This window comes from Argiope bruennichi, chromosome 10 (genome assembly GCF_947563725.1).
Source record: "Argiope bruennichi chromosome 10, qqArgBrue1.1, whole genome shotgun sequence".
Lineage (NCBI taxonomy): Eukaryota > Metazoa > Arthropoda > Arachnida > Araneae > Araneidae > Argiope > Argiope bruennichi.
Window position 1 is genome coordinate 1,910,219 of NC_079160.1, and position 16,644 is coordinate 1,926,862.

The 16,644-nt window shown below is 32.2% G+C and overlaps 1 protein-coding gene across 1 annotated transcript in view; it reads left to right on the forward strand.

Annotated features, from left to right (window-relative positions):
- Positions 1-13,598: 13,598 nt before the first annotated feature.
- The window catches only part of LOC129988386 (uncharacterized), a 36,804-nt gene continuing 33,758 nt past the window's right edge, over positions 13,599-16,644 (forward strand). The window contains exon 1 of the mRNA XM_056096609.1: positions 13,599-13,757. Within this exon, the coding sequence (XP_055952584.1) occupies positions 13,644-13,757 (114 nt within the window). The 5' untranslated portion in view covers positions 13,599-13,643. The remainder of the gene's footprint in view (positions 13,758-16,644) is intronic.

Consider the following 16,644-nt stretch of genomic DNA (forward strand, 5'->3'; position numbering starts at 1 on the left):
ATGAAGCTTAAACACAATTATCCATTTGGTTTCAGTTTGTGTCTTCTTTTTCAGCGCATGATGAGAAAGGTAGTATACTGGTTTCTCATTTGATTCACCTGTAGAACAGACTTCAACACGTTCTTGTTCGATGTAATTTAGCATGCATTTGTTATATTGTGTCTTCAAGGTGTCACTAGATGCAAGTTTTATTTGAAGAGAATCGAACCTTTTTTTTTCAACAGTAAATTTGTTATCGGACAAAAGTGGAGCTTTTTATTTCAAAATCAGAGAAACCATTCTTCGATTGTCTTCAGTTTCGTAAACTTTATAGAATTCTGACAATATTTCTTCATCACGAATAGTCATTCTTCTTTTTTCTGTTTCTTGTATGCCTATGGAGTCCAGTTCCCATAAGCAGCGTATCTGATCATTTAGGCAATAAGTTGAGTCTTGTAAGAAATGTGATGAACAGATGTATTTTCAATGATTGTAGTATGTGTTCTTGATCCACTGAGAATTCAGCCAAACATTGATGGAACCATGACGAAAGATTCTGAAAGCTTGATTGGGGTTTCCGCAGTAACGATTTATCACCACCAACCAGTAGTTCTATTGGCAATGATGAGTCATCCGGCGGATCAACCAGTGTCAGTCTTCTCTTACGAGCAAAGTGAAAGAGTTCAGTTGGTACAGTCGGATAAGTGTTGAAGCTCTCAAATGCTGTGCTTGAAACTCTTTGCTTGCTCCACAAACTTGAAACTGACAGTTGAACACATCGACGCTGATCTCGAGTAGTAGTAGATTCAAATGCTTGACAGTTCAATGTGTCAGAGCTCATAACTTTAAGCTTAAGTGTTTTAATCAAGTTTGTGTCCACAAAACTTGCCTGGCTTCCTCCATCTAGAATACAGCATGTTAGTTTTGTAACATCTGTGGGGCCAGTAACATACAGGCGAGCAGTCTGTAAATGTGTAAAAATTGTTTTGGGAAAGTTTATGTGGTTAATATTACTGTTTGTTATTACTAGTTGATTTTTTTGAGCAGGCGGGCAAATGGAAACATGGTGTTTCTTCTTGCAACAAACAGTATCTTCACGAGAGCAATTTGACATTCTGCGTCCTCGATTTGTGCAGAGGTTAGAGTATTTTAGCTTTTGTATGCGAGTATCATAACTAGTTATGGTTTCACATTTTTGAGCCCAATGTCCAGAAGTTTCACAAAATGCACAAAACGGTGTATTATTCTTTTTCTTTGGTCTAGAAGTGGACTTAATATTCACGTTAAAAGTTGTAGGGGGGGGGGTAAATGGTACAACAACATCGCCCTTTATTTTCAAAGTAATCAAAGCTGCTTCAACTTCTTCGGAGCGAAACTGTATTAGTTGTGTAATATCACCTTCTGAAATTTTTTGGCTTTTCGTATGAATAATCCATCGGCAACAAATGTCATAAGAGAATGCACGTAAAATTTTAGGAGTTAAAACTCTACAGTACGCGTCAATATCTTCTACCAAAGCACGTAGAGCCTGTAACCTTCTGTTACAGTCAATATAAACTTCATTCAGTGATGTTGGCGATGGATTGCGTATTGGCATAAAATTCTCTAAAAAATCCAAATGAGTTTGAATAATTCTATTTTTATCGCCATATTAGTCCATTAGAAGCTTTTTAGTTGTTTCATATGTGTCCTCAATAATGCTGATACCATCAACTAATCGTTTAAGTTCATTTTGTAAGTAACCTCTCAGAAAATATGTTTGTCAATAGTTGATAAGTTTGGATTGGAATCTACAGAAGACTGAAATTGTTCCCAAAAACTTTGCCAATTCTCTATTTCTCCTCTAAATGTTTCTAACTTGATCATCAGTAATTTCACTGTGTAAGTTTGGGTAACAGGTGCTGTCTGAACAGATTGTGGATTAATAGCCAAATTGGCATTATCAATATCAATATTAGGGTTATTTAGAGAGTTAATTGTTGGTGATAATTTATTTTGGATGATTTTTCGGACTTTAAAGATTGCGCTTTCAGCATTATCTGTATAGATTTCACATTGAGCATGTTATTTTCGTATTCCTCATCCGTAAAAAGAACATGGAGTCCATTGTCAACATTCTTCATTTCTTTCAAGGCACACGTTAGACGATTTACCGTATGTTCTACGCCTTCATTCGAAATGCCGTCTTTCAAGTTGTTAACCTCAGTTGAGAAACGAGTTATATTGCTTTTAATAGTTTTCGTTTCCGCTTCAATTGCGAGACTTGTTCTTCTTTCGTCAACATTTTTTCCTTCGTGGAGATCAAAGTTGGCAGAGTTCTAAAGGTTAAAGCAAGTTCGTGAAGTAGAAAGAAGTTCTATATGGTTATTTAGGCACCAGGATATTACATGCTGCTGTATATAAAACGGATAATAATTTCTGATAATCATATACAACACATACTACGACATAGCGTAGAATGACTCAATGTTTATTTACAACGAAATTTTTGTTACAATCGTCATGTTGCCATGCAAATAATAACAAAAGTTATAGTTTAGATCTATATGACGTCATTCTCGGATATCTTCTGAGAAGCAAATTTTTTATATTTTATCTTTCATCACAGCTTATTTTAATTGAAATGTATTATTTTATTTTATTTTAGAAATATTCTTTAATTTTTGCTCTGTACGATTTTCTTTTAAAATGTTCATTTTTTTTTTTAAAATCAACTTATGTTTGACACAATAAGTTTTATATGTGAAATTGAACCCCCCCCCCTCCAAAAAATACCATGTTACTACTACTACTTAGGGGAAAAAAATGCAATTATTTTAAAATGCAGGAATTTTAATTGCGTATGAATTTATGAAAATGGAAAATTTTTTGAAGCGTTTTGTTTTCGAACATTAGTTTCGGGATTTTGACGAACTGATTTGCCCATTTTGACGGATTGTAGATGAGTAGATTGTTCTGTCTTATAATAAAAATAAGGAGAAATCTTGTTTCTAAATGCCAGAAGATGAAACGTTATTCCCAAACTCTATAGCTAAGGATTAAACATTATTTACTAACATTTTATATTCTGTTCAATTTAATTTTGCTTCCTTCTCCGAGATTTCGGATGAGAAGTTTGTTTCCATGTAAGTAAGAAGATTCACCGATGTTGTACGTTCACCGATGATGGGTCGTGTCACCGTGTGAAGGGCCCTCCTGATGGAATAACTGTATGTCGGTGCAAACTACAAATTCTTATTGGAGGTTGATCTATCATTTACATCACCATCGATGCTTAAGCAGGCCGCGATATTTAAATGTCCTCGAAATGAGTACTTATACTTTTTTTTAAAGAATACTTGTTAAATACAGAGAAAAAAATTAAAACAGTCATTTTTTTAAAAAAATGTTCGATTAAAAACTGGATTCGCAAAAGTGTATGAAATAAATATTGCATTCAACGGGCATAATTTTTTTAAAAATGATTATGTGTCATTCGAATTTTAATTAAGATCAGTCACACAGACGACGCTAGGAAAATGGCAATTGATGTACAACCTAAGACAGGATCCGCTATATGGTTGTTAAAATGTGTAAAGGTAATTAGTTCTTTTTTTTTTTCGCTCTTTGAATTGTTGAAATTTTTAACGACAACTTATTTTATGTTTTTTTAATGAAATTTCAGATTCAAAAGAAAATTCTAGTGAAATTTTTAATTATTTATAGATTTTCATTTTTGGCTTTGGTTCTGAGATAATTAAAGAGTTTGATGATGAAAAATAACTTATTCCAATCGTCAGAATAGGGAATTTCACTCTTGATCAGAAATTTCGGGTGCTATATTATATTAATAACTAAACTGTGTTTTAGGAATCGTCCAATTCATGGGAAACCGGCCTCCAAAATCAGATTATGTTAAATAAAATCATCGCACATCTTTACAGAGATACTAAAAATCTCATAAAATAAAATTAAATTTGAAACCTTAGACGCATAAACAGCAATGCTACAGGAAGAAAAAAATAATTTAAAAAATCCTGTTCATGATATACCGTAATTCACACTAAGCGCAAATAAATCGTTTCTTAAAATGTACCAGATATTTCAGCTTCCTCATTTCTAGAGAGATGGCAGCACGTCATTTCCAAATCCCCCCCCCCTGAATTTGAAAGAAGATTTACGCAATTCCAGATAAGCAAATGAATATGAATAAAATAAATTAATAAATCACAGAAATTCAGTTTGATATTATTATTTATAAATTTTCAGAGAAGCCGATTTATTCAGAGTGATTTTTCAGTATCCACATTTAAATATTCTGTAAAGAGAATAGCATGTAAAAGGGTTTGAGTTTTATAGACTTGTGCCTGTACTCTGAACATATTTAAGTAGTATTTCTATTGTTCATGCTCTTTCATACTTTAAGAACTGATGTGAAATATTGTGTCAAGTGCGGCTTTTCTTACAGGGAAATACTGATAAGAAAGCAAAATTGAAACTGAAAATGATGTCTAAATCACTTCATTTCCCTGGCTCAAGAACAGCAGAATCTCTAATAACGGCAAGGCCTCATCAATGCTGAAAATGAGATTTCTTTTTTTTTTTTTTTGAATAATCGAATAAATGTCTCTACAAACTGTTGTTTTGTGATGTTGAAATCGCGACATGAGAAATTCCTTCATCACGGCTATCGGCAAAAAAAAAAAAAAAAAAAAAAAAAAAAAAAAAAATCATTTAGATGATTTAAAATTGAAACACAAAATTTCATATTTCATTAAAACAAAATTGAGCACTCAAAATCCCCATACACTTTCTCAAATGGCAGTTATTCATTTCTTTTGTGACACGTCATTTCGAACACCTGCGTGTTAACAAGACTGTCACTAGAGCTTTAAAAATTCACTGTAGGTTTGGCTTCAGAACACTGCGTTCTTTCATAAGCGAGCATTGCTTGTGAAACTTAATGAAAATCTCTCCCTCCTGCTCAATGTCTTTATCCATTCTCAGTAAATTGTTCTATTATTTCGTTTTCAGCAAAAGAAGGTATTTCGCAAATACTATAACACCTAATCTTTGGTATCTTTTTTTTTTATTACTCATAGACTCAGGCTTCAGAGTTTACAGTTTTAAAAACTGCTTGTTGGTGTTGAAGATGACATAATATTTTACTGCACTATATATGTAACTGGAAATAAGTAGTGTGTAGTGGAATGCGTAAGAAAGCAGGCTTACCAGCCAATAGGGAGGGCTGAAGCAACCCCTCGAGAGCCAGTCACATCGGTTCGAATAACAGAAATCCGGATACAAGGGCGGAGTGAGACAACCATTGGCTTGAAGATAGCGTTGGTAACTGAGAAATAGAAATAGCCGCTCTTTACTAGAAGGTGCATTTTAACTTACAGAAATAAATAAATATTAAAAAAAAATGGATTTATAGTTCGTACTGTAAATAGAATTTCTTTTGATTTGAACTGTTTTAGTCTTCGATTCTTTAGTCCCAGTGTTTTAGTCTTCAATTTATAATTCTTTATCATGTTTTATATTTTTAATTTTATTTTCTCAAAATCATTGCCAAATGATACGAATGATAAAGTTTTAAAATTCAATTAAATGAAAACCGTATTATTAAAAAGCTGTAAAAATGGTGGTTTGTCACCGAAAGCACAAAAGTGAGCAAAATTCGAAAATTCCAACCCACACTAAGTGCTTAAGAATCAATTATGAAACAAATCGTGTTAAATAAAAATTTGTTGAAACATCATATATTTTTAATTCATATTAGTGAACGCTTATCTATTAAAGATTTTCAATAATAAATTATTTTAGCGGATGAGAATTCTTTTCGCTCACTTCAAGGTCAAAAGAGGTATTTTTTAGTTCAATATGAGTTTCTGATGGGAAGTTCACAAGATCTGACAAAAGACAATTGGGTTTGGTTACATAGAGAGGATTTTGGTTTTCGGGTAAATTTTTGCTTTCCAGATCTACGATTCTGTTGAAACTTTGTGGATTCGTAAAAATGTGGTGCTGCGGAAAGTGTCATTTTAATACTCTTCCCTCTCAGAGTCCCTGAGTGATATTTCTACTTTCTAAACATGACAAACAGAACTCGGTATCATTTCATTACAAATAGAATCCAGTATCACAATGAGTGTAGAATATCATTTTCTCTTTCTCTCTGCTATTGAAGTAATTCTTTTCAAAATGGCCATATTTTTGTAGGTGTCTTGTTATTTTTCTCAAAATGAAAGAGATTGACTCAAATAAATAAAGCAACAGTTTAACTTACTTTGTAAATTCAATTTCTTCAATCATTTGCTCCACGTATTTTCTTGACATAATTTTATTTGCAGTCCTTTAAAAAATATAAATCAATAAAGATATCGTTAGATTCAATAATCAAAAACTAGTTCATCGTTCTAAGCGTATTTATAAATTTAAAGCATACTTGATTTAACTGGATCCAGTAATAGATAATTAAGCAAATTTAGATAGTCATGCCAAAATATGAAATTTCAGAGCTTCTGTAAATAGCTGTACAATTACGTCCACAATACACAACTGTCGCCCATAATACTCATGCCAAAATAAAATAACCGTGGTTTCGCCCCTAAAAGAGACGAGAATGGTGAAATAACTAAGTGAAAGCGGTGACATGTGTTTTTCTCCCGACTCTATTGTCTGCTCATATCTTTCAAACTCCAAGAAATAACTGCCAAAACTGACATTTGAAAGTTCTGCAACTAATTGGCGACTTATTTATTGTCGTTGGGACAAACAATAATGATAGCCACAATTCAATAAGCAAATTTTTTAAACCTTTAAAATCTTTTTTTTCTTTTAAATCTATTGATGAGTTAAGGAATTTCCGCACAGTTCATCATATGTGTAAATAATATTTTAAAGTAATTAAAAATCTAAGGTAATTATTAAATGAACAGCAGCTTATCTACTTGCCTTTTTTCTTTCAGATGAGTATCACTTCACGTCATTTTTGCTTTACAACCTTTAAAGTCAAAATACAAACATTTAGGAATACTTGCTACATTTGAATGTGGAAATAAATAAAAGTCCAACCACTACAGTGTAAAGACTAAGATAAATAAACAAAGTCGAAGGTAATATTTTTAAATGTCTAGAAAAAAAATGAATGCTGATTACAGCTACAGGGAAAAAAATCAATTCAGAATCACGTGCAGTCTTTTTGTAATTTTTATAGCCACTAAAAACTTTATAATTTCACATTAAAAAAGATTTTGCATTTTTCTTGATTAGATTTCTCAGAGAGGTGATTCACTGAATTTCTTGCTTCGTTTTTGAGCTTGGAGTTTCAATGATTACAAAATAAAAAATGAGAATCCAGTGATTCTATAAGAAAAATATCGTATATGTGGAAGTTCTATTTTACTCAGGAGAAAATAATCATTTATATTTAAATGTGCAAGAAACATCCACCCTTTCTTTTAAAAAATAAAATATAATTCTTCAATATTCGTGTGACGCTTGATGAAAACCGGAAACAATCTACTTTCTTGCAACGTGAGCTGTTTCAGAGAAATGGACTTGGGAAAAAATGCCCACGTGCAAGTTCGTTTTTAACGTCACTTTGTTTTTTGTGAGGCATAGCATTTATAACTCGCGGCCACGTCACATGCACAAGGAAAAAGTAGTTAAAGAATGACAAGCAGAACCCTTTTGGCATCATGACTTTTTAGACAATGTTATCATCAACATATTTTTCTTCACTTTTTACCAAGCTTTTCATTAAAAACTAAACATTATTTCACTTTTGGTCGAATACTTCAAAGAATATTATTGCATGAAATAATTTTTGCGCTTTTTTAAATTTAAAAAAAGAAAACTTTACCCTCCCATTTTAAATTTAAAAAAAGAAAACTATTTTTTCCCTCCCATTAAAATGATATTTTAAGTATATTTTACAACACTATTTTTAATTGTTTGAGCACATTTTCCCAGTGATGATATTAAATATTCTTTAGGTGCATAAAAAATGGAACCTTAAACATTCCCACGTTATACAGTTCCGGACCAGAGGATCGAATCCTCTGCACATTTTGTTCGTTCACAATGATACACGACAGTCAGTGACAACTACCAAAGTGATCGATTTCTTGTCTCAAATGAAATCTTTAAAATCCCAATGATGCGCTTACTCTATTTATACATTCTTCTTTTCGTATTCTTCACTTTCTCGCAAGCGAAATATGAAAAGAATCGCAGTCGAATTGTATTGGAGCGAGTCGTCGAGATCTTTTCCTTTCAGGCCTCCCCGAGTCTGAAAAAAAAAAAAAACACATTTCTGAAATGAACACGAAAGAAGCTTCAAGCTCATATTTGGACGAATGTGTCGATTTCTTTCGAATTTTAAATGAATCGCATTCAGAGGAGTTATGTCTGTCCGATTAAAATGGAACGGGATAACTGTAAAACGTAAAAAACGACATAAGAAAAATGTGGTACACAGAAAGCATTTAAAATATACATCCGTATAAAATCTGGAATCAAATCTATCAAGGAATGAATTGTCTATCGGTCTCTACTTTTGCATGCGTGTAAACATAACATAAAAACGCAATGACCCAAGAAATGAAATGAAGTGTGTGATTTCACGACTACAATGATAGTTCTGCATTTCATTTTCGTTTCAATCGCTAAAAAATGCATTAAAAACAAATTCGAATCCGGGATAAATCATCGAAAAAAAATCGCCTAGAATCACATTATAGATAATGTCAAAGTGCTAAATTCAGCCAAAAATCAGTATTTCTTAACTATTGTTCGCCAATGCCATGCGAGACATTCTGTTTGGCTGGAATAAGGCAAGGCTGTGCCTCAGGTCCACCATTTTATGAGGGTAGAATTCCTTTACTAGAGAGCATCGAGAAAAGTCAACTCTTGCTGATTTTATGAAGTCAATTTGATTTTTTTTTTTTACTTCATTGTTTTTTCTAACCCAAATCCCAAATTATTTTGTAAAAACCTTTTTTTTTTTTTTTTTTTTTTTAATAGAAAACTTTTGCTGTTGTCGTTTTATTAGCACAGTCTTATATAGAATGACATATTTCAGTTAATATTTTAAATTCATATGAATATAAAATAATTTTCCTTACGAATCTAAACAGTGAAATGATTCTGTAGAGCAGAAAAAAAAGGACTCAATGTTTCAGATATTGTACAGAACTCTAGTCTGTGTATTTTCTGTAGGCGGTTCAAGGTCACATTTTCTACCTCGTGATTGGTTGTCTGGACCAGTAACGCGGTAGAAAATGTGACCTTGAACCAGAAAATATATAGACTATAATACAAGCTTAGAGTTCAAAACAACGATCAAATGAATCAGGAGATCGCTTTATCCGGTAAGATACAAGATCATTATACGAAACAGTCAATGTGTAGCATTCAACTTTTAGAGGAAAATTACAATTAGCAAATAGAGAAGAAGCAGATTCCATTCTATCTTAATTCAAATAATTGTTGATTAACAGGGTTTCCGAATATATATATTTTTTATTGTACACAAGATCATCTAATCTTTCCGTATCCTTTAACTTCAAAAATAACAACTTCAAATATAGAAAGCATTTTTCCCAAAAGCTTCCCACGAAGCTCCTCAACTCTACAGAGGTTGAGGCTCAGAGTATCGTGTGTTCAAGATTAATTTCACAAAATACTCGCAAATAATAAAATGATTTCAAAGATAATTGCTTTCTGCTCAATAGTAATTTTATCCTAATATATTACAATTTTTTTTAAAGAAAAACAAACACTCAAAGCTGTAAAATGCTTTGTATTTTTTTTTTAAATCACAATGCTCGAAACAAAAATTAACCATGGCATTCATGTCTTATAAAAAAAAAAAAGATATGGCATTTGCAACTAAGTAATAAAAAAAATTCTTAACAATTTTTGAGATTCATTCCAAAATAGACTCCGCATAACTTCAAAAATATAGATCTAACTAAACTAAACTTACAGCACCAAAATAATATCTAATTTTATATATATAAGAATGAATTTTCGATTTTTGTTTTGTGCTAATTAATAATTGCATCTAGCTGATAAGGCACAGAAAGTTCTCAGTTGGTAAATCTATTTGCCAGTACTTTTGGGGGCCGCCAAGGCCTGGTGATAAGATCTCGGAATTGGAGAGTTTCAGGTTCGAGACCCGATTCCACCGAAAAACCGTCGCGTAAGCGGGTCTGGTGCACGTTAAATCCATCGGGGTCAAACGTCCTCTCGCTTGTGTAGTGTGGAAGCTTGGTGAAGGGTGATAGTTCAGATGCCGATCTCGTCATCTAACCGAAGCTCAAAATGACGGGGTCCATCTTCAAATAGCCCAAGTGTTGCTTTAAAACGAGACGTTAATATAACTAAACTAAACTTGACAATGCTTTTGAGCAGACAGTGTTGGCATTTTTAAGAAGCAACTGTTTTTAGTATTGAAGCTTTTCACCCACAGTTATTTCTTCAATCACAATTCGAAATTGTAAAGATTAATTCCAGTTTTCTATAGGCCAATATATGTTGGAGGATATAAAACAAAGTTGCAACATGGTGTAGAATCGAAAGTTTTTCTTAGAAAATTTATTATCTATGCCTTTAATAAAACAGGATTGTTGTGTAGGAGTCTGAGAAGCGTGTTTCTGCGACAAAAGTCCTTCTCCTTCACATTATAGCTCAAATAATAGCGCAGTTGCTCTCTCAAACAGTTCGGGAAAACGCATAAGATGGGTGACAATATTAAGAGGTGGAATATTTTGTTCTGAGATGCATGTTCAGTTTCCTTTACCATATGTCTCACAAATCCACTCCATTTGAGTTTTTTTTAAAAAAAGTAGTCTGGCTGGAAGGATGCCTCTGCTAAATTTAGTAATAATAACTGGGCTGAATATCGGTATAGCTCATCACTGTACTGTAGACAGTTTGAACGATGCTGTCGTTTAGAAATGTCCGAAGCTCATCAATCGTAAAGAAGTTGTGTTTCTTTCAGACAATGCGAAACCACAAATATCTTTGGGGACTCGACAAAAATTATTGGAGTTTGTTTGAAAAATATAGAAAAAAAAATGACTTTTTTCTGAACCCAATTATTTTTAAGTTTTGTTATTATCGCGTTCACTTTTACTCAAACATCCGGACATTTGTCATTTTCGAATTAGATTGCCTTTAAAATTCCAGTAAATATGCAAATTTGGACTAGATTATATACCAAATTTTATCCACTTAGCTCAAAGCGCTTTTGAGTTATCGTGTTTAAAAATGTTTTGTTTTCGTTCTCAGGAAAAAATGTGAAGATTTGTCAAAGTGTCCAGTTCAAATCTATTGATGATTACAGTACATTGTATTCTTCACATGCGAGAAAGTAAATGTTAAAATATCATTTTTTACTCATGAAACGATGAACATTTATTTCTTCCATTCAGTATTTTATTGATGCTGATAAAAAAATTATATTGATATTTTCATCATTAAATATATTTAATGATAGAACAATAGCAATGTTTTAAAAAACGGAATAAAATAACCTAATGAGATACTTAACTTCCAAATATAGTGTGCAGAAAAAGAATGAAAATATTATATAAAAAGAAGCAACAGCTAGAATTTATTTCCAAATAATAAAGTGGGTAAATAACAAATAATAAATTTTATTCTGTGAAGAATAAACAATTATTTTCATTTTTTTAGTCAAAATGTTTAAAAGTAAAACATCCCGAATTATAATGATTATAAAATTAAAATGAATCATTGATTGACGGTTCATGGTGGGTACGACTGTTTTATATTGTTTTCTGCGAAAATAATTTCTTTGAACAGCTCTTCACGAACCATTCGGTTATTGAGAAAAGGTAGATATGCTATTTGGAGCTCTAGCAGTCTCGAATAATTAGCGATGTGTTTAGTTTAGTTATATTAACGTCCCGTTTTTACAGCAACACAAAGACACCATTTTGGGACGGGCCTCGTCATTTTTAACGGCATTCAAAGGACGAGGACGACACCTGAGTTGGCACCTCTCTCCAAATTTCCACACCGCACCAGCGGAGGATGTTTGGCCCTGATGGATTTAGCGTGCACCATACCTGCTTATACGATGGTTCTTCGGTGGAATCGGGTCTCAAACATCAAATCGTCCACTTTTGCAGCCGATGCCTTACGACCAGGCCATCATATCCCAGTTAGCGATGTGATAAAAATTTAGTGATGATAAAATTGAATTTTTTAAATTTCTTTCTAAATTTAAGAACGAATTTTCAGAGTTATTAATATCTGTTGCAAGATTATAAAGGCATTTTGTTGAAAATCAATCAATCAACCTTACAGACAAACTTTTACGAAATACTCAAAATAGAATCACGGATATTAAAAAATATTTGACAGTGTCAAAAAATAAAATCCTGAATTTGATGGTTGCAGAGACAGCGAATAAAAGAACTCAGTTAATGCATATTTTTTGTAAAAAATATTAAAAAAATTTCTCTTATTAAAATAAATGATACAATTGTTTTTTTAAAAAAATATCTTTTTTAGGACCAAATTCTAGAATTTTGCATTAGTATTCTATTATATATATCATGGATTCATTTCGGATGACATTTTTTTAGAAGACTAGTAACCCTGCTAGGCAAAGAATACTTATATTTCTGATTGAATTACCCACGTTAAACGTATCTCGTGCATTTATTTCTTATAGTTCAAAATAAAGATTTAGATTTTTATTATTTATGCGCTGATATATCCAATAATGCTTTGAACGAAAATATTTTCGAAAAGACATTAGAATACTGCACAGCCGCTAAACTAAAAATTTTTAAGCAATGGTTTGTCAGAATTGGTCTTAAATAAAAAAACGGTTAAGATCTTATGTCTAAATAGTATCGAAAGCAATATGAGTACAATGATGGGGCAAAATCCTATTCTGCGGGTTTAACAACATTTTCTTACCCTTTATTAATAAACAATGAAAAGTTTCATTCATTGAAAAGAAACCTTCGATAAAATATTTCTACTTCTTCCTAATATTTATGAACAAAATATGAAGGAAATCAGATAAATATTTGAATTTCTGTTGCGTTCACATTTTTAATGATGTATTTTTTTTTTCATTTATATTTGTATCTAGTACATTTTGATTGAGTGTCGGATGCGGGGGAAAAACGAAACGTGGCGCATGAAAATTCGATACCTGTGCTATGTCAGATAAGATAATTTTTTATTTCTATTTACTATTTTTTTTGCCTCGATTATTTTTATTTGTAACGATTTTTATGACCTATTCTGTTTTTAGATTCTCAGAAAATCTTCAAGTGTACTCATCCTGTTGATTTTATTGATAAGATAAAAGTAAAAATTTAATTGAAATTTCAGCAAACGGTGATCGCATATTAAGAAAAATAATCAAGGATTACTCGATAATTTGAAAAATTATTCCCCAAAATATTTATTTGCCATTATTTCATATCATCGCTACGATAACGCTGAAGCAAATTCTAAATATCATCTGTAAATCTCTTCTCTTTCTAACATTGCACCTACCGCAACATCTGTTATTTCCCACTTCATGCACAGATTACAGATACTCGATTTTCCGATACTGATAAGAGTTTTCAAGTCTTTGAGAAAATTTGCAGCTTCAGTGACATTTGCGGCCGAAACTTTCCAAAATGTTGGCTAACGTCATGTACATCCTGCCCATGTTATTGGGCAGGACATTCGACGCCCGGCACGACCGAGTCGGAATCGATATATTTCCACAATCTGAACTCGACAAAGCGAGGGTGAGTCATTTTTAAGTTAACTTTAAGCAAGAAATCCAGCGGGATGTCGATGTGTACAAATGTAAATAAAAACTTACAAAACTGAAAGCCTTTTTTGAGCATTTAATTAAAAAAAAAGAAATACAGAATTGAAAGTAATCTATACATAATAATAGATAATTGCTCTGGTACAGAAATCGCTCATATTATATGGCTTAATGACTAGGATTAATCTAAGGAAATTAATGACTATATCTTCCAAAAATACTATATCATAAAAAAAATTGCGTTATATTAGAATTGAAGATATTGATTAATGATATAAATTTCAATTCGGTACAATGTCATATTTTTAATAATTTTGTCGTTCAATAAACTTGATACAATTAATTTTTTAATGATATCATGGAATTCAAACTCATCCATCAAAACATTCAATCACATGCTTTTACCGATGCAAAAACTAAGATAATAGTAATAAAAGAAATACTTCCTTTAGGACATGGATTCGGAAGCAGGATTTTCAGTTCCACTTTTATTTCGTCGTTTGATGCATTCGCGCTTTTTCTTTTATTTTCACTTCATCAACTAGATTGGTCTTTCGGTTTTATGAGATAACAAGTGAAATTTCAAATGTATTTCGTATTAATATTTAAGAAGCCGGATGAACGAGTTGGACGCTAAAGGTTTTCTCGTTTTGTTCTTAGTCAGCACTATTCAAATACCGGCTGAGCTCTTGAACAGTGAATGGATGGCTTTCGTTTGGACGTGTTACTAGAGTTTTCCCTCAGTGCGAAACAAGCATGTGGGCCGGAAATCAAACTTCTAATTCTTGTGATACTTGGGCCTCCAAGATCTCTGCACTTTTATTTTGTCATGAGTCTTTGTACCAGGATTTGGTCAGCAATGCTGGACTGAGCGGGATTAATCAACAGCAATAGCAATGATTTTCTTAAATCAAGGTAAATACAATTCCCAATTACAAATTCAGGGCCAGTTGAAAGCCAGTAACTTGAATGCTTCAAAACTAATTTTGTAAGAGTGTTTCTATTTTCACTTCTCTAAGCCAATAATTCAATTTTGCATAATCCTTTCTTCAAATTATGATTACTCTGAATCATAATGAATTTTGTTGACGCACTATTGTATTCTGGTTTCATATTAATGGAAAAGTATCAAAAGAGCGAAGGAAGCGTCCAATCCTATGAAAAATAAAAACACAAAATTCTGAAAGTTTTACTTTTTTGCTTTTAACCCCATGAATCCGGACTTCCCCAATTTGCCCAGTTCGGCAAAACCTTGACTCGGGCATTTACGGAAATATAGCAAAAATATAAGGGTTGAAACAGCAGAAATAGAAGAGATTCGCTCATATGGAGAGACCATTCTGTTGTAGTGCACGAAAAATTATCTCGGTTTAGAAGCGCTGGAATTCTTACACTTATTGGGCTTAAAGATTGCGTTAATTACTAAAGTTAATTAAGATAGCATGATTAAGAAACATAAATTTTTAGTTCAATTTTTTTATTAAGCTTTATTTAATTTGTGTTCATCTGTGAAGATTTAACTATTGATTCTCCACTAACTTCTGGAATGTATTAGAATGTTGGCATTTTATACTCATGTGTGCTGTCGATGACATTACATTCTTTAATATTTTACGAACTTACTTATTAGTTAGTTGTTTTATTTAATTAAATGTTTATTTTATTACAGTATCTCCACTGAAAAAAAATAAAGATTCGAAAATATTTGCTGCTGATGCTTATCAATTAAATTTTAAAAAGGATAAAGAATCATTTAACTTTCAGAGTAATAAAAATTATTATATTTATTTAATTAGATATTATTTATATTATAATTTCATTAAATTTAAAAATGAAAAATATTTCATCATTCTTTTCATTCAAGTCAGGAAGGGTGGAGCTAAATAATCTCATTCATCGCTTGATGGCTTTGAAACGGCCCCGAAACGGGCTTTAAATAAATATTCTTGAACCTTTTTCCAATCTGCACAACACGCCGTTCATTGTTAAGACCGTCAAAATATTCCCTGCATGCATCGCACAAGTTTAAAATCATGACTTCAAAGTTCATTCTTTAAATAAATTTTTATATATTCTTTGTGATTATTTACGTAAGCAATTGAAATGTTGTCTTGCATTATTACTGTTCCTTGTCATCACATATTTGCATTATTGCAAAAGTATGGAGAAAGTATTGTCATCCTTAAAAAATTCGAACTTGAGATTTTGACGAATCTTCACTTTTGAGACTTACCCGAGTTCGAAAAACACATTTTGGGAACATGTCTGTCTGTATCTCTGACAAAGATAGCTCAAAGACGCTTTGAGGTCGACAGATGAAATCTGGTACACGATCTTTACCTAAAATGTGTAGATTACTATCAAATGGTGAGCAAAAGCCCATTCAGAGGAAGACTTCAGGTATACAAGTCGGCGCATCAGCCGAGAAAGATAACATTCGGTACAGCGATTTAACAAGCATCGGTCGAATTTTGAACCAAATCTAATAAGGGGTGGATCGATTAGGGGTCTGCACTTTCAGAAACACTTAAACTTGATAACTCAAAAACGTCATGGCTTTAAAAAAAAATCAAAATTTGGTATGAGATTTTGGGATGACAAATGCAGTTTTGAGTCCAATTTTTGTTTCAAACGCTTGTAAAACACACCTACGATTTTCGGATATTTTCAACTTTTCAACTGCATTTCAGAGATAAATCGAAAAAAAAAAAAAAAAAAAAAAAACACCCGAACTTTTCAAGGATTGCACCATGAATTCACACCAATGGTTCATCATTTGTGACCATGGAAACCGTTCTCTGAGATAACAAACACCTTCATGAGAGCGATCCCGTTTCTTGCGTGTGTATGAGAAAAGACGT